The 19999-nt window shown below is 38.8% G+C and overlaps 4 protein-coding genes across 6 annotated transcripts in view; 2 read left to right on the top strand and 2 right to left on the bottom strand.

Moving 5' to 3' along the window:
- Positions 1–225: 225 nt before the first annotated feature.
- Positions 226–724, top strand: mrpl35 (mitochondrial ribosomal protein L35; the record flags this gene model as incomplete). The annotated part of the gene is given in 2 exon segments (XM_014013723.1): positions 226–370; positions 460–724. Coding segments are annotated over 2 exon segments (334 nt in total), but the record flags the coding sequence as incomplete, so codon positions are not given.
- A 47-nt stretch (positions 725–771) lies between these two features.
- reep1 (receptor accessory protein 1) lies at positions 772–9079 on the bottom strand. Of its 2 annotated transcripts, none has more exons than XM_014013684.1 (8): positions 8378–9079; positions 6128–6200; positions 5964–6040; positions 5734–5854; positions 5297–5410; positions 5023–5182; positions 3626–3873; positions 772–2530 (listed from the first exon to the last, which is right to left on the bottom strand). In XM_014013684.1, exons 1-8 carry the CDS (start codon positions 8407–8409, stop codon positions 2459–2461), a joined length of 897 nt encoding a protein of 298 aa, XP_013869138.1. In that variant the 5' UTR covers positions 8410–9079; the 3' UTR covers positions 772–2458. The 2 variants fall into 2 exon arrangements, with proteins under 2 accessions (XP_013869138.1, XP_013869145.1); XM_014013691.1 differs by lacking the exon at positions 8378–9079 and adding an exon at positions 8154–8196.
- A 212-nt stretch (positions 9080–9291) lies between these two features.
- chmp3 (charged multivesicular body protein 3) lies at positions 9292–12136 on the bottom strand. Of its 2 annotated transcripts, XM_014013703.1 has the most exons (6): positions 11987–12136; positions 11488–11548; positions 10880–11059; positions 10627–10748; positions 10372–10486; positions 9292–10239 (listed from the first exon to the last, which is right to left on the bottom strand). In XM_014013703.1, the coding sequence occupies exons 1-6, from the start codon at positions 12029–12031 to the stop codon at positions 10100–10102; spliced, it is 663 nt and encodes a 220-aa protein (XP_013869157.1). In that variant the 5' UTR covers positions 12032–12136; the 3' UTR covers positions 9292–10099. The 2 variants fall into 2 exon arrangements, with proteins under 2 accessions (XP_013869157.1, XP_013869165.1); XM_014013711.1 differs by lacking the exon at positions 11488–11548 and having other exon boundaries at positions 11987–12079.
- A 1011-nt stretch (positions 12137–13147) lies between these two features.
- hspa4l (heat shock protein 4 like) overlaps positions 13148–19999 on the top strand; it is a 12830-nt gene continuing 5978 nt past the window's right edge. The window contains exons 1-12 of the mRNA XM_014013660.1: positions 13148–13530; positions 15092–15149; positions 15252–15392; positions 15539–15661; positions 15747–15846; positions 15939–16072; positions 16156–16400; positions 17312–17388; positions 17773–17924; positions 18040–18146; positions 18630–18763; positions 18980–19176. Coding sequence (XP_013869114.1) covers positions 13424–13530; positions 15092–15149; positions 15252–15392; positions 15539–15661; positions 15747–15846; positions 15939–16072; positions 16156–16400; positions 17312–17388; positions 17773–17924; positions 18040–18146; positions 18630–18763; positions 18980–19176 — 1575 coding nt within the window. The 5' untranslated portion in view covers positions 13148–13423. The remainder of the gene's footprint in view (positions 13531–15091; positions 15150–15251; positions 15393–15538; positions 15662–15746; positions 15847–15938; positions 16073–16155; positions 16401–17311; positions 17389–17772; positions 17925–18039; positions 18147–18629; positions 18764–18979; positions 19177–19999) is intronic.

Raw genomic sequence — 19999 nt, 5'->3', positions numbered from 1 at the left:
TAGTTTTATTTGTATGTGTAATTTAAATTTTGGCATATAGAAATATGCAAAAAATTTTAATTACTGCAGGTAATAGGTTGGCTAACCTAACCTAACCTATTAAGCTAGAAAGCTTAATAGGTTATCTAAAAGAATAAGCAAAACTATCAAACACTTTCAATGTCTTAAAATTTTCTCTGTGTTTTGTGTAAACCTTGAACTCCATGCTCCTTTGTGCGGTTACAGTGTGTCAGCCATCGTTCCCAGTCTGACCTGGCAGCCATGCCGAAGTCTGGTTTACTTCGGTGTGAGAAAGGGAAAGAGGAAGTCTGTCCCATCAGTGCCTGAAAGGTTCATGCGGCTTCACTGCGGCCTTTGGATCAGACGCAGGGTGCGTATTTCCTTTTAGTAATTTTCACAGCTTCTGAGGTGGGTGGAAATAAAATAATAAAACCACTGATTGTTTTTGGTTGTGAACAGGCTGGATACAGGAAAAAACTCTGGAAGAAGCACCCTGACAGAATAAATCGTCTGAGGCAGATTGTCTTTTGCAACAAAACACAGTGTAAACTGTTGGATAAAATGACATCTGCTTACTGGAGAAGGAGAAACTGGTATGTTGATGATCCGTATCTGAAGTACCACGATCGGGTCAATCTGAAATTATGATGTGCTCATTTGTGTAACAGCTTCTGCTCGAATAAAGTACACAATGTGCACAAAATAAAATCTTATGATAGAACAACCCTTTGGTTTTAGTTGTTTTGCTTCAAAGAAAATCAAAACACAAAATTGTCTATATATATATATATTTATTAGATTGAAATAGATGTAACAGAAATATTTAAGCTCATGGAGTCATCAGTCATTAACTATGATGTCACATCACTGCTTTTTGTTTTGACCCTAAATTAAGCTGAATCTTGAGTAATTTGACATTCTGGCCTGCCAGAATTAGTTTTCTTTGGGGTGAGGACGGTGTTTCAGTGTTACAGCCAAAACCTTTAATGTTGTTCTCAACCAAAGTAGGAAAATAATCATTTACCAGCAAAGCCAAGAGCTTCACACAAAATCAACAACATCATGGACACTCATACAAAGTAATAACATGCATCAAAGAACCATTTTTTCTACACACAAGTATATAAATTTATATTTTCACATGTATTTTTTTTCCTGCTTCACTTTGCGTTAATTTGAACTGATCACCTGAAACACTAACACTGATACCACTAACTCAAACACATATTTAGAAATATCTTTTTTTCCCCATTGAAAACATTTTTATGTGCATAATAAGTGTATCTACAACATCAGACCTAAAGACGTGTAAACAGAACAGTTGTACCTGAGAAGCTTTAGTTTTTAAATTGTAAATCGCTGTAAGAAACCGATGCGAATTACGGCAAAAGAAAAGGTCTACCCACCACCACAGTGATCGTTGGTGTCGAATGAAAGTTCAGGCTCAACGACGGAAAGTACAGAGGAAACATCAAACGCATCAGCGCGAGTCGTTAACCGACGACAGCCGCTCTCCATCTCTACCAGCAGAAGCACGTCGGGGTACAATACGAGTAGAGAGTTTTAGCATCGCTCAGTTAACAGCAGAACGTCACACAGTGATTTAAAACATGGGGGGGCAACCATGTTATGTACAACAAATCTGCTACAGTTCAAAATCTATGATCCCTACTTCAGATTTCCTGTTTATTTGGGAAATACATGATCAGAAATCAACTTATTTTGAGGTGGCTTTACTTGTTTTTTCTTGTACCTCAGAAGAAGCCTTAATAGACTAAAAAAATATCGAAGTTGAACAACAAGCTGTTTACGTTTTGGCCTTATGACTGAAGGGAGTCACGTCATTTCTCAACATAGTGCAAATAGTTGTTAACAGCATTGTGTTGGAATCACTTCAACATAAACTATTTGTCTCAGTTTTCTTCCTTTAAGGCTGAAAAGGAGGTGTTAAACAGAAYAGTGGTGTGATTGCTGTCTGGTAATTTAAAAGTTTTTATTTTAGGATCAAAGGGCTCGGGGTGATTGAAATGAAAATTTCAGATTCAACCGAGACAAAAATGACTCATTTTCTAAAAAGAGCATTTTTCCTCAGTCCCAGTGATGATATTCAACAAAAGTACATTCTAGTTCCAAAACGGGGAAGACGTGCGTGCGATTGCCGGCCCACTAATGATTAATAAAAAAAACAATAAAAGCATGAAGATACAGGACACTTAACTGTACATAAATACATTTTCAAAAACTGTCTTATCMGCATGTAGCCCATTCATTCACTCATCCAATCTCATGCCTGTTTTTGTTTTTTATGTTTTTAAATCATCTGTAATACACTAAATGTCGAGGGGTTTCTTAGGTCACTTTGGTAACACCGTATTCCAAAGCAGGGCTGCTTCAGTCGTGTAGCTTTTGGCCATCCAGTATTTTTACTTCTTGCAGCGAAGGCAGCTGGAGGAGAGTTTCACATGGCTTCATTGGTTGAAGAAAAAGCACTCCTTGATCGTGTGAGAGGCCGTAAGACTCTATGAGGAGGCTGAACGGACGAAAGAAACAAAGAGGAAAAGAGAGTTTGGTCAACGATAGATTCAGCACTTGCACAGATTTTTATTAGTAAAACAAAAATCTAAAGTCAAACCAAACACTGAGTTAGTTTGGCTGTAACTCTCAGAGCCAGGCTCATTTCTTGAAATAAAAGATTTCAGGTTTAAACAAAAGTTCCAGTTTTTAAAAGAAAAGAAAAAAGTGACATTTTGATATGCTCTTTTAGTCTGAGGCCAACAATATGCAACAAAAAGGCAATTAGTAAAAATATAAAAATAGCAACAATGAAAATATGGAAATGCAAAATTTTTGATAGTGAAATTGTAAAGTCATTTGAGCTCCAAAGAAAAGAAAACAATCAAAATTCTCACAGAAAAATAACAAACATCATTGTTAGACTTTTTATAAAATGTTCTTGTTTCATTAGTTTTTCATTTTCATACATAATGGAAAAATATTGTACAGTTTATATAAAAACCATTAAAAAATATGGTTTTTTAGTTAATTTTGACATTTCCAATTATATTTATTTATTTATACCTATGTATTTTTGAATATTTTTGTCAATACATACTAAAACAACTTTTTTTATTCATAACATCTATCCAAAGGCAATAGATGAAAAATAATCCTTTGTTATCTTTACATAATGTCCAATCAGTTCAKAATGCTAAATAAATAAACCAATAGCCTAAATGAAACTGAAATTTAAAATAAATGATTTATCTTACATTAACCTGGGCATTATTTCTGTTGAGTAAACAAATATTCTGATGCTGAAATTTGTGAGAAAAGAAAAAGTAATTATAAAAGAGATATTCTCTTTTTAAGCAGCAAGTTCAAATAAACTAGCATTCATCCAAGTTCTCGTGTTTCCCGAACAACAAATTAAAAACAAATGAGTCACTGCAATCAGACATTCATCAAAAATCCTCTGAGCATCTGGGCTTTACATGTGAAAAGGTGCTACTGAACCGCGATGATTCGTTTAGGCACGCAGCAGTAGAATAAAATCAGTCCATTAGTGAGCAAATCACCACTCTCAKGGGGGAGTTAGAGTCAGGCAGCAGCCGAGTTCACTGAATACCTCTGGAGCTTTCCTCTTACTCAGCCTGAGCTGAGGAGAGCTGGACGCTGCCTGCACCTCCTTCACTAACTCCCCCTCAGGCTGCTCCGGAGCTGCAGGAGGAGCGGAGGGCGAGGCGCACTGGGGCGTCACAGAGGGTGTGCTGGGTGAGGACCCGCTGGTTGAGGCTGAGGTTGTGGTTTGGGACAAGAACCCGGCGGACTCCAACGGCTCCAAGCCCAACACCTCATACTCGGTCATGTCTAAGTCTGCACCGTGGACAAAGAAGGGCGGTGGAGGACAGAAGAACAGATGAAACCTGACTCTGGTCTGCAGGATTGTTCGAGTTTTGAATTATTTTTTTTAATGTTTGCTGGAGGTTTTCCTGCAGAAGTCAAACGATGAACCAACATGTTGCAGGACAAACGGGCTCGACAAACATGTTCCTATTAAGTCTCATCATGTCAGCCTACAGCACTTTGTAATTTTATGAAGTATAAGAAGAAAAAAGTGTTTTGGTTCTTTAAAACTGATTTAGAAATGATTTTTCTTGTTTGGTTTAATGACATGGTTTAATCAGCTTTTTAATCAAAAGACTGGAACTAGTTTAGCTCTAATTATAAGAAAAATATTTGTATTCAAACTGGTATTCGATCCCCTTTCCTTTTTTTAATCAACATAAGCATTACTGTTAGTTGGACTGACACCTTATGCAATCACGATGTTATTTAAGCTCAGTAAATGTGTTAATCCGCAGCTAAAATGAGTCCCCAACAAGACAATGGACTTTTTGCAAACCCATGTAGTCAGGTTTAAGAAATAACAGATATTCAGAATAAATGAGCAACATTTATGAGAGTTTTATAAAACTCTGCTGCTCAAACTGGAGCTTTTAGATAAACCAGGAGTTTTTTTTAGAAGAATTTGCTACTGTAAGAAAAACAAACTCACTAAAGGTCTTGAATTGAAGTTATTTTGCATCAACAGTTGAGTCTTTGCTTCTTTTTTTTTTTTTTTTTTTTTTTTTGTATCTTCTGGAAAAATAAATCGAAGTAAACAACAACTGTGTCCTTGTGAGATTAAACCTGGAACAAATCCCCCTAGCTACATGTGACTTTTGTCACAGGATGGTTTCTCTGTCAGCCCTGTGAGACCTGACCTGATCCAAACAGGAAGGTAGGACCCCGGTTTGGGGGACCTCTCAGGAAAGAAGCAGTGTTGAATATTTTTAAAGCTTAAAAAAACCTGGACAGAAGGACAGATATGTTCCTGCTGGCTTGTCACTGCAGCACAACAGATTAATAATATCTAACGACACCAGAGGAGACATTTCAAAAGACCATATGTGTGTTTTGAAAGTTAAGTTGAACATTTTAACCAGTGYTGGGTGTCAGGATGTGTCAAAGGTGTCTCCTCACCCTTGTAGCTCTCTGACTTGCTGCGGATTATGGGTCTGGTCCGGTGCTGAGCGGCTGCAGGCTGGGCCATGCCAGGTCCAGAGTCAACTGGGTCAGACTGGTAGGACGACAGGTCCTGCATGCTGAAACTCCTTAGTCTGTCTGACAGAACGCCTTGGCCCTAAACCAGAAACATGCAGTAACGTGACAACAAATCCTGTATGAAGTTATTACATACAATAATACAGGTTAGCTACAATAACGGCTTGTTTCACTTGCAGGTCGGGGTAGTTACCTTTGTTGCAGCCATGACCGCAGCTGTGGCTGCAACATTCAGTCCTTTCCTACCAAAATGCACCAGCGTGTCGTAGCTTTTGTCTTTCGCTTGGCAGATGTACTCATCGATGTCCTGGAGGAACACAATCACATGAGATTAGCAGAAGGTAAAAAGCTGTTTCTTACTGAACTTCTGCTTTGACTCATAGAGGAAAGGAAAGCAGAGAATGGAAAAGCACCATGACGTTTCCTCTCATTTGTTCAGCAAACACATTTTTAACGGCTAAAATGTGAAAGAAATTTGGTACAAGGGCACTTTTGTTTGCTCTGTAGACCGTTACACAACTCATAAACATGCCGATTAACCGAGAACCTCGACTGAATACGCTCACTTACTTTCCTTTAACGACACCAAGAGAAACAAAGGAAGATCTGACAAAGGAAAAAGGATTTCACCTTTTCTTTTGAGGAAAGCGTGGGATGGACAAATTTCCTGTAGAGCACACTGGATCCCTTCGTGTACGGGGACAGGAGCCACACCACAAAGGCTATCTTTAGTTCATAGTARAAAGGAAGCCTGCGATGACAAAAACACAGCGGGGTAGAACAATATGTGATGAAGCATAAGATGCTATTTTCCCTGAAGCACCCAAATCAGTTCTGCCAAATCATCAAAGTTCACTTACCAACAAAGAAACATATCTGTAAACACCTCCACCGTCGTGAATAGGGCGAATATTATCCAATACATCATCCATTTCACCTGAAACACCACAGAAAAGAGTGATATTATTATTGCAGAAACAATGTAATATGTAATAGTGGTTTAATTTTAAATGACTATACTCACATATTCTTTCACATCTTTTGTCTTCACAGCTTTATAGGATGAGTATGCAGGATATAGTGTACCAAAAACAAGTCTAATAACAAAAAGAAAAGTCTACATTAACTTTAAGTGTGCAAGAATACAAAAAGAAACGAGAGAACTTGCATTTCCTGCAAAAATACAGTGTGGATGCTTAATTCTGAAAGGTTTTTTTCCTGAAAGCAGCTGAATAAGCTGAAAATGTTTAATATAGCAAATCAAACAGTTGATGTGAGTTAAATTTGAACAGCTGACTTTTGCTGAAAGAAGGAAAACAAAAGTAGACAACAGCAAAAACATGTTGAAATTAGCAGACAGATGGTGAACAGAGAGAAAAAACAATCAAATTGGTTTAAACAATAAAAAAGGCCTATAAAATAGTTGCATTCAGAAAAAGTAGATTAAAAAAAGCTAAATTAACTGAAAATAGCTAGAGGCAAAAGATAGCTGAAAGAAGCTAAAAGATGTGTATAAGAAGCTTAAATTAGCAAGAAGAAACTGATGGAAACCTAAAAAAGTTTTAATTTAAAGAAAAACAGCTGAAAGGAGCAGAAAGTTGAAAAACAAAACAGAACAAAAGGTGAAAAGTGCAGTAAAGATTTATAAACACTTTAAATTGTTTTAAAGATGTTCTAACTCTATTCATTTTCAATAAAAAGGAAAAAAAGGTAGAAAAAACTAAATAACTGAAGACGTATAAATAGCTGAAACACCAAAAATCATAGTGCCCATAAATGAGCTGAATGTTTTGATTTGATTTATTGAAATGCACAAAAATTGTAGAAAGAATTAGATGCCAAAAATGTATGGAACAAAATAACCTCAAATTCCCCCTACTCCACATTTTCTGGGTGAATGAAAGGGACTGTAGGCTATTGTTCAGCAGCTAATCAGTTTTTAACAAAGAGCACTGCTGCTTTAACAGTTTTAAAACACAGAAACTGGTTTGGCCTTGTTTTCTGCTGAAATAAGAGAAACCTCGGGTCATCAGGGCCACAACATTTTTCACAGATCATGCAATTCATCTCTATTAGCTGCCGGGTTGAAAAAGTGTTGAATTAACTTACACGTGTTTGACACTTTTCCTTAAACTTGTGTTCATTTGCAGCAGACACCTGTGCTGCCAGGTTCCCAAACAAAGAGGGAGGGGGACCCTGACACAACCACCAGACAACAGCTGGTCTGATCAGATTACTGACCCACATCACATTGCGACACTCAGGCCTGACCAACTAACCAACGAACAAGAGAGGACACACAACATATTGGCCTAACCCAACAACTTGGATCTGCTTGGAATCCAAACTGAGGAAGTCCAACATGTAACAGGATCTTGTAATCTAAATTTATTCCCTCTCTATTTTAAGGTGTGCAACCTGCTGTTCCACACAGGGTGCAGCTTTGCTGATTTGTGCACACACACACACAAACACACAAATAAAAAACCTATGCAGTGACACAGCTGTTTAATGTTTAAACATGAGAAAAATATGCACAGTTTTATGACATCAACGAGTCTTGCCCTGTAACCCGAGAAGTATGACCCATCCCTTTTGATTTTTTCCCCCTTTGCTCATATGAGACATCGACACTGAAGACACATAAATCTGAATCATGCAGTGGATGATTATAAATCACGTCGTGCCTTTTGTCTGTTATGGGTAAAATAAAAAAATGCATTTGATAAACACAAAGAGTGGCACTGAAACAGATCAGGTCTACGGGCCTGGTTCTGTTCCCCTGTTATTATAATAAAGTGCATTGCTGTAGAGAACAGGCGGATCAGTTAGAAAATGAACAACCCGTCACCTGATCTCTTCACACATTGACGTCTGATTCTGATTAAAATGGGCTGTAGATGAAATTGCGGGGGCTCGTGAGGCGCGCGCACTCTCTGATCAGTCTCAGAGAGCCGCAACGACCCCCCGTTTGGATCGGATTCCTTGACTGTGACAAAGAACATGAAATATGATTTTTTTTTATTTTTATAAATAAATAAAAGACTTACACCACAAGCCTAGAGATGATCCAGGAGACCATTGCGCTGGAAAGGCGACGTCTGATTCTGATTAAAATGGGCTGTAGATGAAATTGCGGGGGCTCGTGAGGCGCGCGCACTCTGATCAGTCTCAGAGAGCCGCAACGACCCCCCCGTTTGGATCGGATTCCTTGACTGTGACAAAGAACATGAAATATGATTTTTTTTTTAAAATAAATAAATAAAAGACTTACACCACAAGCCTAGAGATGATCCAGGAGACCATTGCGCTGGAAAGGCGACAGGACGCGTCCCTGTCTGCGGGGAGGAGTTTCCTCCAGATGACAGGCGGCGGCGTCAGGACGCACACAGGCGCCAACGTGATGCGCGGATGTAAACACGCAGCTCTTATCCATAGATGGCAGTGTTGCGTTGCACAGACAGCACGAGCTGACAAGGCCCCGAAAAATTTGTGTTTAGACGTGTTGCCTGCAGCTCAGTCATATTTTATTAGATCAGAGACCAATAAAAGAGTAACACATCTGATAAAACGCAGGACAGCACACACTTACAAAAACTGTTGGGTTGTTTTAATAACATGATTTAACCACATATTGGTGTAAACCAGTTTAACCCAGTGATTGGGGACAAATGGACTCAAATGGGACGGGATTTAGYMTGACCTAGAACCAGGAAACAGCCGWATTATTAGAGCTACAGTRCCTCGGTAAAGACTGAGGTTTGGTTACAGTGCAACAAAAGCAGCGGAGGGGGAGCTGAGCCTGGCAGAAACTTAATCTGGTTGYGTTTTAAAAGGCAAGTGGATGTTCAAAACATGGTGGACCAAAGGCATGCAGSAGCTCTTCAAAATATTTCATTTCTGCTTCTGCTAAAAAAAAGACATTAATCGTGTAACATGTACTCTCCTCATGTTTGAGTTTAAATAAAAATCCCAAATATCTGTGTTTATGAGGTCCAATAGGGCAAGATTATAAAAAAATGTCATTTAGCTCGGTTTTCTTTGTCAGACAAGTGTTAAATAGTCCTGCTGAGGTGGGCTGCTGCTACTTGGCAGACACATTCCCTAAAAGTTTTTTACCTGATGAGAACAGATCCAACATTGTCTCTCACAAAGAAAGGACATAATGTACAGTACGAACAATACAGCTGTCACTTTCCTTAAAAGTTTATTGGTTATTTTTTTGTCCATTTACATAGAAAAATCATACACACAACACTCAATATATAGATTCTCCTGTAACCATTTTTTAAAAAATTTCCTCTCCACCTATATTTGGATAAAGAACTCAAATGTGATGTATGAAGCATTTAATAAGCTGAATATTAAAGCAAACATAAGGAAAAAGCAGTATGCATGCATTTTCTGCTGAGTGTACTTAACATGTATCACCACATACAGAACAAATAGATTCAGACTGGTACTGGAAATAATTAAAAAAAAAAAAACACAAGCAAAATCTCCTCATCATCTCGTGTTTCAGAGATTTTAAGATTATTTAGTGATGAAGTGAGCAGAAGTTGCCTATGGGAAGGTAAAACCACTGCTGACTGGTGATCGACTGCATGACRAGATTTATCAACAGCTACTCAGTCACTTGTTTGGATCGTATTTACCCAGATACTTCCACAACAGTCCAAATATTTCAGACATAACAAGAAAAAAAAGCACATTAGGCACAGAAGGCTTTTCTTACTTACATTATATACATCTTTCTTCACCTTCTGATTGACTTTGGATAATACAGACAAACCCAGACCCACCCCAGATAATAGAAGACAAAAAACAAGCCACCTTTTCTTACATTGAATTTTAGAAAACAATGTCAGAGCACAATGTTAACCCCAAATGATGATGTGAAAATATAGCATGAAGCAGGGGAGGTTCGGTACAGTGAACATTGCACCAGAAAAGTCTCTGTCCTCGTGCGTACTGACTCCGATGAGGGCGATTCACCTTAGCTCCTCAGAGCTTCTAGTCTTGACTGCATGGCTTCAATGTCCTCCTCTGACTCATCCTCCGAGGCAGCAGCTGCTGCAGCGGGCTGCAAATCTGGCAGAGCATCTGTGACTTTGCTTGGAGCTTTGCCAAGGGCACCTGACGAAGCAAACAGAACCGAAAGGCTTTTAGTCTCATTCTGGTACAATCAGCTCCTATAGTTCAGGCTGACATAAATAAACCGGACAACAAAAACACACGAGTTCAGTGGTTTCACTTAAAGATTTTTACCTGCAGTTAGATCAAAGAGGATCTTGTCAACTTCCTCCTCTGCTGCTTCCTCCATCTCCTCTCCATCTTCCATGCTCTCAAACGTGTCTTCCAGCATTTCCTCAATGATTCCAGCCTGAAAGGTTGACAAGTATAGATGACATCACAGTTTACCAACTTTTCTTACAGAAAATTGAGGAATAATTAAGAAATTATGATTAATCAAAATCAGTCATGGCATTTTAGCTTTTATCGTAACTGGATGCTGCTTCTGACCTTCTTCATCTCTTTAGATAACTCCCTCATGGTGGCCTGGATCTCAGGGATTTTGATCAGACTCTGCATGGCTTTCATGACCTCTGTGCTCTTCTGCAGGGTCCCGGCTACACGAACCACAGCTAGAAAAGAGACAAATAGGTTTCTTCATTTAAACAAGACCAGAACCATAACACACGATGACTAAAGAGAAGGTTGTTTAGATAAGTCTTTCCCAATGTCTAAATGACCAAGGTTGCACTTCCACACTCACCAAGCTGATTCTTCATACTGAGAAGCACMGAATTCATTTGGGCTTTGGAGGCATAAAGTTTTGAAACAGCCCGCTTTGACTGAATCATCTCCTTTGCGAGGATCACGCAAACGTCCTTCTGACCTTTTTTGGCAGCRTCTTTGATGGATCGTTTTACTTTTTCTTCTTCTCGTTGGATATCTAAAAGCAAAGGGATTGGCATTACAAAAGAACATTTGGACAAATGTAATGTGTGTAATCACTTATGTCATGTGATAATGCTCTAAGATACCAGTTGTACTTGTTTATGCTCCAAATTTTCTAAACAAAACAAGATGTGCATTCTCATATGATGACTAATAGGACTGATTACACAAATGTACAAAAATACAKTTAAATACTATATTATCTTATATGTTTTGTATTTTTAGTCCATTTTGACACTTGTGTAAAAAGATATGGATCATAGGAAATTGAAATGAAGCACATTAAAAGTCATTGCTTATAGTTAAATATACAGAGTTGTTTTCTTTCTATTATTAATTAAGAAGTATTTAGAAACAGCATGAAGGTAATTTCTGAATGAATGGAAGCTTTAAGATGTTTTTCTGGAGTTGTGTAAATCTTACCTCGAATTTGTCTGTCAATCACTCTCATTTCTTTTCTAATTTTTAGAGACCACTCGTTGATCTAGAATTATATTAAATTAGATGTCAGTTATTTTCTTCACCAGCACATAAAATGTATGAAAAATATTAAATGCGTGTAAGTCTAACAGAAGTATGACAGAAGATGAGCTGGACATAATCCGGGTTTGTTTACATGGTTGGCTGACAAGAGGCAGATTAGCACGCAGGCTAACTGACCCATGTCTCAGAGCGTTGTCTAAACGAAGAATTAATTGAGCAAAAATAACTTTAAGAATAACGTAGCTTAACATCGTCGAGACCGATGACTCATTTTCGACCATAATCGCGTCAGCTTTTAGTTAGTAGAMGTATCAACAGACTGGGCGGACAAGCTGACGAGAGTGAGGTTAGCCACCTAGCTAAAAACATCTCTGTCATTTTAACTAAATATGAGCAAAATAATTAACGACAGCCCTGATGTTACACATAAAATACTCACCAAGTCTTTTGGTGGTTTTTCCGGTGTTCTGCCGAACAACCCCATAGTGATAACAATGATTAAACTTTAACGACAAGCCTAGCTAAGGTMCCTGACTGAAACTAGCTGGCTAAACTAGCTTGTTTAACAAACACTTCCTGTTCACGCTCGGGGGCCCCTTCGGGCTGCGTTCAAACTCAAAAATACCTTCAGTCCTTATGGTTCTCAGCATTGAAACAAACGCTCACAATCCTGCAATGAAAATGAAATGGAACGAGACAAACGCTAGAAAAACAGTTCAATCAGTGTATTTATGAAAATTTATAGTTTACTAACTTTAAAAACAAATTTATGTTTTTCAAAGTGCATATATATATGTATATAAATAAAGTTGAGACATTGTTCATTTTTTATTTTACATTGAAGCTACGCTTTCTATCAGTTAATGCTTTTGATAAATATTTATTTCAAATTTTCTGAAGATTTTTAAAAAATGTCCATGACCTTTGTGCTTATTCATGAATTTTTATTCCAGTGTCTGACACTCATCACATAGGCTGTTATGCTTGGTGGAACAGAGCAGTAAATATGTGGAAAAAGATACAAAGTACAATATTTGGAAGAGCTTTATAAAGCTTGGAGAGAAATCGAGCATTACCACTTAAGAAAATTACTTTACAGCAAAGAGAGTTGATCAAAACTTTTGCAAAGTATCGTAAATTATTAAAACAATCTGAAACGTAAAGCTATTATAGTCATGAAGAAATATTAACGCATATTTATACATCCGATATAGGCTATTTTATATTGTCTTCATTATTATTTCACGTTTGTTTGTTTGYTTTTACATTATTAATTATTATTTTTAGTTTATAAAGAATACAAATYTACCAGATAAAGGCTATATAGACTAGTTAAGAYTAGATAGTTCTTATCTYCTGGTTTTTATTAAATTTTTGACAACTGTTTCTTTTGTGTCAGGTGAAGAAAATTATCAACCTGCCAGACTGAATTCAGGGCAAATGTACTTATCGCAGTGACGTATTCATACGTTTTCCCCTTCCACGGGGTTCTAGATTCTTCTGTTACCGATTTGTCACTGCGCCAATCACATACAATGACTGGGTGGGCTCCATCCAATCAGGGACGTTGGTAGGCGGACCTAAAGGAGCATCCAGTCTGGAGCTGCCAGGTGATGTAGGGCCGCCTAGGAATAGGAGAATCCGCTCTGGATCCCATCGCTCSCGGGGATTATACCGCTGAATGAGTTTGCTTCATCCAGCTTGACTTACATAACAGCTACACAACTCATTTAGCCCTCCTTCAGAAAACGCAGTTTTTTTTAAAAAGAGGGAAGCTTAATCGCATTTTTTTCCCGGTCTGACTTTAATTGTATATTTTTAAAGTGCGGTCTTTCGCGGAAGATAACTTAAAACGGTYAAATCAGGAGCGTTCATAATGTCAGTGGTTGGCATTGATGTGGGTTTCCAGAACTGTTACGTCGCCGTGGCCAGGAGCGGAGGCATTGAAACCGTTGCCAATGAGTACAGTGACAGATGCACACCGTGAGTATGAATGTTGACAGGTCGTCCCCGTGCAGAGACTGCGAGTTTGTTACGCAATGTACGCGTCCGAGAGCGCACAGTGCTGGTCTGACAGGAAGGATGGTGGTAGTGAGGATGGGCCTGGTTAGTTTTTAGCTGCCACATGGTAATTTTAAATAAAACTGCTGCTTGTGTTAAACCAACATACTCTGTACAATCATGAGAACCACTTCTCTACTGCGACAAACTTATCTGGTTGTTAAGATATGGTGTGCAGACTATATGCTAGTTATAATCAAATATTACTATGACACAATGACATTGAGTCCATTATTAAAAACCACAGCCTTAAAATCTAATATAGCCCAGCCCAGAAATGTAAACAGGTCTTTTAGGAAGTAATYATTTATGTTTCCCAGCAGTGTTTGTCTCAGCAAGCTGTGTTTGCAGCATCCTCCTGCAGGGATGTGCAGCTGCACAAGAGATGAGGGAATATTTTTGTGGCAAGGTGAAACCAGGGAGTGCCTTGTCACTGTCAGTTACAGTGAAATGGACCTCAGCAATTAAAAATTACCCTTAAAAACAGACAAAACCCCAGAACATTTTGTGATGTTTTTTTTGTCTTGCTTTCTAATTTTGTCCAAGCAGAGCTCACAGTGTTGAAGGTGAACTGATTTGTCTCACTGCCCTAGTTTGTGGTTCTCTCTCAGACKCTCTTGTGACATTCGCTTAATCTCAGAGGTTCACATTTCTGTTTAACCGATKCCGTTCAGCCAGAGACACCACATATTTGTCTCGTTTATTGCCCTAATTCTGAAAACGGTGGGATGTGGTGTAAAACACAAATAAAACCATGTTTGCAAATCTCCAAAACACACATTTTATGGGAAACATCAGCTGGAGTTTTTGGAGGAAAAAATATGGTCCTGGTCTAGTCTGATGAAATCTAGCTTTTCAATAGCCTTGGTTTTTTTTTTTTTTTTGCACTGGATCAAAGCACATGTTCTAAAACCTAAGTATACTTTTCTACATTGATTGTACATCTCCAGATGTGTTAACTGTCTGTGCTATAGGCATTAATGCACCCCCATAACATCAGAGAGGCGGGCCTTTGGCTGGATGGTCCCTCTCCTCTTTAGTACGCAGGACATGTTTTCCAAAATGAATTTTGACTTCTTCCTAAAATAATTGCCAAAGTCAGAGGTCTTCAATCCTGTTTCTCATGATTCAAATAATTCAATCCAGAAGGTCATCAAGCTTCAACATCAATATATATCAATTTTTTTTAAGTTTATTGAGTTTTCTGAAAAACCTCGAAAAAAAAMCCCATATTGGCGATTATATTAGGAAGGTGTGGATTTCAAAGTTTGATTGAAAACATTTTCTAATTTTACCCCACAGTTCTTTAGAAATGAGCTTTAGTCTAGAAAAGACAGCAGCATCTAAGAATGGTGTTCAAKTATAGCTTCGACTTTGCGTGATAGAGCTTTAATCTGTGTTCGTGGATGACATGGTGAACATCATCCCAGATTTTTTTGGGGGGATTGGGGTTTTAAATTAATATGTTTGATCTCACTCTTAGGGCTTGTGTTTCACTGGCCTCCAAAAACCGCATGATTGGAAAYGCAGCAAAGAGTCAGGTGAGCTCAACCAGTTTTTTTTTCATATGTTTGTATTTGTTACATGTGATTTAACTTTACCAAATGTACTTTATGTTTTGTTCCCTTTTTTTCTCATATCAGATTATAACTAATTTCAAAAATACAGTGCATGGCTTCAAAAAGTTCCACGGCCGAGCGTTTGATGATCCATTTGTCCAGGCAGAGAAAAACAAACTGCCCTACAGCTTACACAAGCTGGCCAATGGAAGCGCTGGAATTAAGGTAAAGCACTTTTTTTTTACGAYGTCCAGCCTGTTTTCTCCCCCGTCTGCTGCTGTCACTGCAAATGTCCGTCCATTTAATTAAGGCACGCTGCTGAGCGGGGAGAGTTCGCTTGGCGCACACAGCCTTTGACATTTCGTTTGCAGGTGCGTTATCTGGACGAGGACAAAGCGTTCACCGTGGAGCAGATCAGCGGGATGCTGCTCACCAAGCTGAAGGAGACGTCCGAGAGCGCCCTAAAGAAGCCGGTGGTGGACTGCGTCATCTCTGTGAGTGACAAAAACATGCGAGGCACCCATCAGCTCAACAAGCGCTTCCAGGAACTGCATTGATTTCTGGTTTGTGGCTCCGCAGGTCCCSAGCTTTTTCACAGACACTGAACGACGCTCAGTCCTTGATGCAACTCAGATTGCAGGGCTGAACTGTTTGCGGCTGATCAATGACACTACTGCAGGTCAGTGTTCTCAAATGTTTCTAAAATGATGCATCTTTTGATTATAAATTAAGACTCAAATAGATGCTAACACATAAACTGGTCATCAACAGTGGCTTTGGCCTATGGGATTTACAAACAAGACCTTCCTACTCCAGAAGAAAAGCCAAGAAATGTAGTTTTTGTAGACATGGGACACTCATCGTTTCAAGTCTCCATCACGGCTTTCAATAAAGGCAAACTCAAAGTGAGTCTTTACCCATTTTTTTTCTGTCTGAAAACATGTTTGTTTCTTTTAGTATTAGATCTGTCGTCTGTGTCGTTTGCCAGGTCCTGGCCACAGCCTTCGACCCGTACCTCGGTGGGCGTAACTTTGACGAAGCCTTGGTCGAGCACTTCTGCGAGGCCTTCAAGACCAAATACAAGCTCAACGTGAGGGACAATCCCAGAGCGTTGCTGCGGCTCCATCAGGAGTGCGAGAAGCTGAAAAAGCTCATGAGTGCCAACTCCTCTGACCTGCCTCTGAACATCGAGTGCTTCATGAATGACATAGACGTCTCCAGCAAGATGAACAGGTCATTTATTTATTTCCCTTTGCTGCATCTCTAATGTAGAACTCTATGGAGCTAAGTTGGGGCCATAAAGTTCGTTGAAACAAACAAAAAAAAGATCAAAACTATTTGTCAGATTCTAGGGTTKCTTTCATTTTAATRTTTTTTTGKAGTTTCAAACTTGTGTCCCCGTTTTGGCGTGGGGGCGGGGCCTCATGACAGGGGCTATGGAATCATACACAGCAGCTGGACAAAACATTCCCAGCTGTTGCATTCAGGATCTGTGGGAACTGGAAATGTCTTTAAAACATCATCGATATTCCATGTTTCTGTGATCGTCTTCACTGATATAAGCTGCTTATGTCAACACATGCCATAAATCTCTGTGGAAAATATATGACACTGACTATTACATAAACATAGATGCTGCTATATAGATATTTCCAGGTTCCATGGATCCGGAAAATAAGCTCAAAAGCTCGAGACGAAATTGTGGAAAAAAGAGAAAAAGTTTACGTCACCAGTTCTGCAGAATTAATCGGCTTTTTTCCTTCGGGTCCTTATTTCAAATAAGTGAAACGAAAACAACTAATCAATAATTATCAATATCGACTCATATGAAACTGACACATTTTTCAGCCATATTTTGTCCAGCCACTGTGTTGAGCTGTCAGTCATGATTCCACACAGCCCTGTCGTCTGAGGCCCCGCCCCCATGTCAAAACAAGGCCAGAAGTTTGAAACTGGGGGAAAAAAAGAATAAAAATCTGAAACTGAAAAACAACTCAAATCTGTCTTTTTTTCAGTTTCATAATTATCTTTCAGTATCAAATCCAAAGTTTTTTTTTAATAAACTTTATGACCCCAGTTTATTATTACCATAAAATCTGTCTATATACGTACATGTCACTAAATCTATTATATGTGACCTGCAGGGCCCAGTTTGAAGAAATGTGTGCTCAATATTTGGTGAGGGTGGAGGGGCCGCTCAAAGCAGCATTTGAACAATCAAGTATGTACCTCAGCTTTGTCTAAAAACTACCATTTCATATTGTGTAAATTAAAAGTCTAGCATTCCTTGAGTTTCATGATGTAGACAGACGCTGTCTTATGATGAAAAATGACAGCATTGTAGCCATTTTTGTCAAATAAACAGCTAAAAATGTGTAATCTCATGTGGCATCACAAGATGTCACTCTCAGTACGTGTTATGAATGACTCTCAGGTAACACATTTAATTTTAGCTCGGTTTCTGTAATATTGTCTGAGTTATAGATATTTTTGTGTTTTTAGAGTCAGTTGGATGTGGCAGCCATTCTGATTAGGATAGAATCAGCTGTAACTGAATGGACAAAAACATAATGACCCACTTGCTGTTTGTTTTTGTTGTTATCAGAATTGAGTCGGGATGAAATCTATGCAGTGGAGATAGTTGGAGGAGCTACAAGAATCCCGGCCGTCAAAGAGAGAATCTCCAAATTTTTCGGCAAAGAAATCAGTACCACGCTGAACGCTGACGAAGCTGTAGCACGAGGCTGCGCGCTTCAGGTACGACTTCTTTTCTAACACAGACAGTTATTGCATTATTTATTAGGAAAAATAGGAATTTTTTTCAAACTGTGCAGCTAACTTATCTTTATTTGTGTGGTGCGTTCGGGTGCAGTGCGCAATTTTGTCTCCGGCGTTTAAGGTTAGAGAATTCTCCATCACTGATGTCGTTCCTTTTCCTATTACCCTGCGCTGGAAGTCACCAACAGAGGATGGGCTGGGGTAAAAACATTTTCAGTTACACTAATAATAACACCAATTATGTGAGAAAAGCTGATTTTTTTGCTTGTAAAAAAGTAAAGTAAATACAGAGAGCTGAATTTTGCCCAAGAATCTCAAACTGAGTTATTAAAGCTAAAAGAAACAGAATTAAGGCTTAAAATAAATGAAAGGGTAACTAAAAGCTAAAAAGAGCAAAATTTAGATTTTAGATTTATTTTGGTTTATGAGAAAAAGAAAATGAAACACTATTTTACAAAYACAAATCAATAATAATTTACCAGAAAAGGAGTAGGCTGAAGCCAAGGCTATACTTGCCAACCCTATTCAAATACTCTCAGTCTACAAATCATAAAGATATCTACTGTCCCTTTACTTACATACATACATAGAAACTGTGCTTTGTAGTCACTAGTGCTCAAATATATAAAAAGCTGACTGTGATTTAATGTCCAAACCCTGACTTTGCTGTTTCTTTTGTCACAGAGAGTGTGAGGTATTCAGTAAGAATCACGCTGCTCCTTTTTCCAAAGTCATCACCTTCCACAAGAAGGAACCCTTTGATCTGGAAGCATTTTACAGCAGCCCTCAGGAGCTCCCTTACCCCGACCACAAAATAGGTAATGATGCTAATTCTGACACTGCCTTCTTCATAAACACGCTGATCTACAGCCGTTTAAAACCAGACAATGATCAGTAATGAGGCTGGCACAGATGGACTGCAGTGACTCAGCCAGACTCTCAGTTCTTTTTTTCAGCTTCCACTGATCTGAACTGCTGTCACTGAAAACAGCAGAACAACCTGCTCACTTTTCCTCTCCTTACGTTGTTGCCAGGTTGCTTCTCGGTGCAGAATGTGGTTCCTCAGCCGGACGGAGACAGTTCCAAAGTCAAAGTCAAAGTGCGTGTCAACATTCATGGCATCTTCAGCGTATCCAGCGCGTCGCTGATCGAGAAGCTGAAAGGAGAAGGAGAAGAAATGCAAATCGAGTCAGAGCCACTGCTGCAGAATGAAGGCAGAGCAGAGGAGCAGGTAAGATAAAAACTGTCWTGTTTCATTCTGTTTTTGTAATTCAGSTGTTGGAGGATCATTCACAGTAAAATAACTGTGGATACAAACTGGGGGATTGTAATGAAAATATTGTGCTTTGCAGAAACCATATAAGGGTGTATTYATACCAGGAAAGTACTTCRGTCCACTTGTTTGGTCTAGAACAAACAGTGGACTTTATTATTTTCTTTTGGTGCAGTTTGCATTCACAGTGTGCTTTTTGCAAGTGGAATATAATTTATAAACAAAGCCACGCAGACTATTAGGCATATCAAGAGCAGCTCATTCAGTTGCGGTTTCACAATGATATACTTATGATTTTTGGACAGCGTTGTCAAATGCGTGCTGCAGCCTAAAAGAGACGAAATGCTCCACKTTCCCTGACCCACAACGGCTCATTGTTTGTAGCGCAGTTAGTTTGTAGCGTTAGCAACACTGAAGCAATGCTACCAACTCCTGAGCAAGTAAGTAGCTATTGGCTGTCCTAAAAGTCGCTAGATGAAGTCATCACCTAATTTGCGTATTTGGCTGTTTGACAATAATTATGTTCTGAGCTGTAGGAGAGATTTTAAAGAGACACTAAATATGTTTAGAACTGCAATTAAACCTAATGAAATAAAAATAATTTTGTGACTTCAATGCTTAGATCCACATTACATAAATTAAATTTGTGAGAATCTTAAATTTAATCTGCAGACGTTCGATGTCATGAGGCACACAAGGAGGACGAGGTGAAGAAGTCACTGAGACTGTGAGCCAAATGCAGCCATGTCCAGAGATTTATTTTAGAGAGACAGTATCAGAA

This window comes from Austrofundulus limnaeus, unplaced genomic scaffold (assembly GCF_001266775.1).
Source record: "Austrofundulus limnaeus strain Quisiro unplaced genomic scaffold, Austrofundulus_limnaeus-1.0 Scaffold2, whole genome shotgun sequence".
In the NCBI taxonomy this organism is placed as follows: Eukaryota; Metazoa; Chordata; class Actinopteri; order Cyprinodontiformes; family Rivulidae; genus Austrofundulus; species Austrofundulus limnaeus.
The sequence above is the reverse complement of the archived record's forward strand: the minus strand, read 5'-3'. Positions and strand labels throughout refer to the sequence as shown.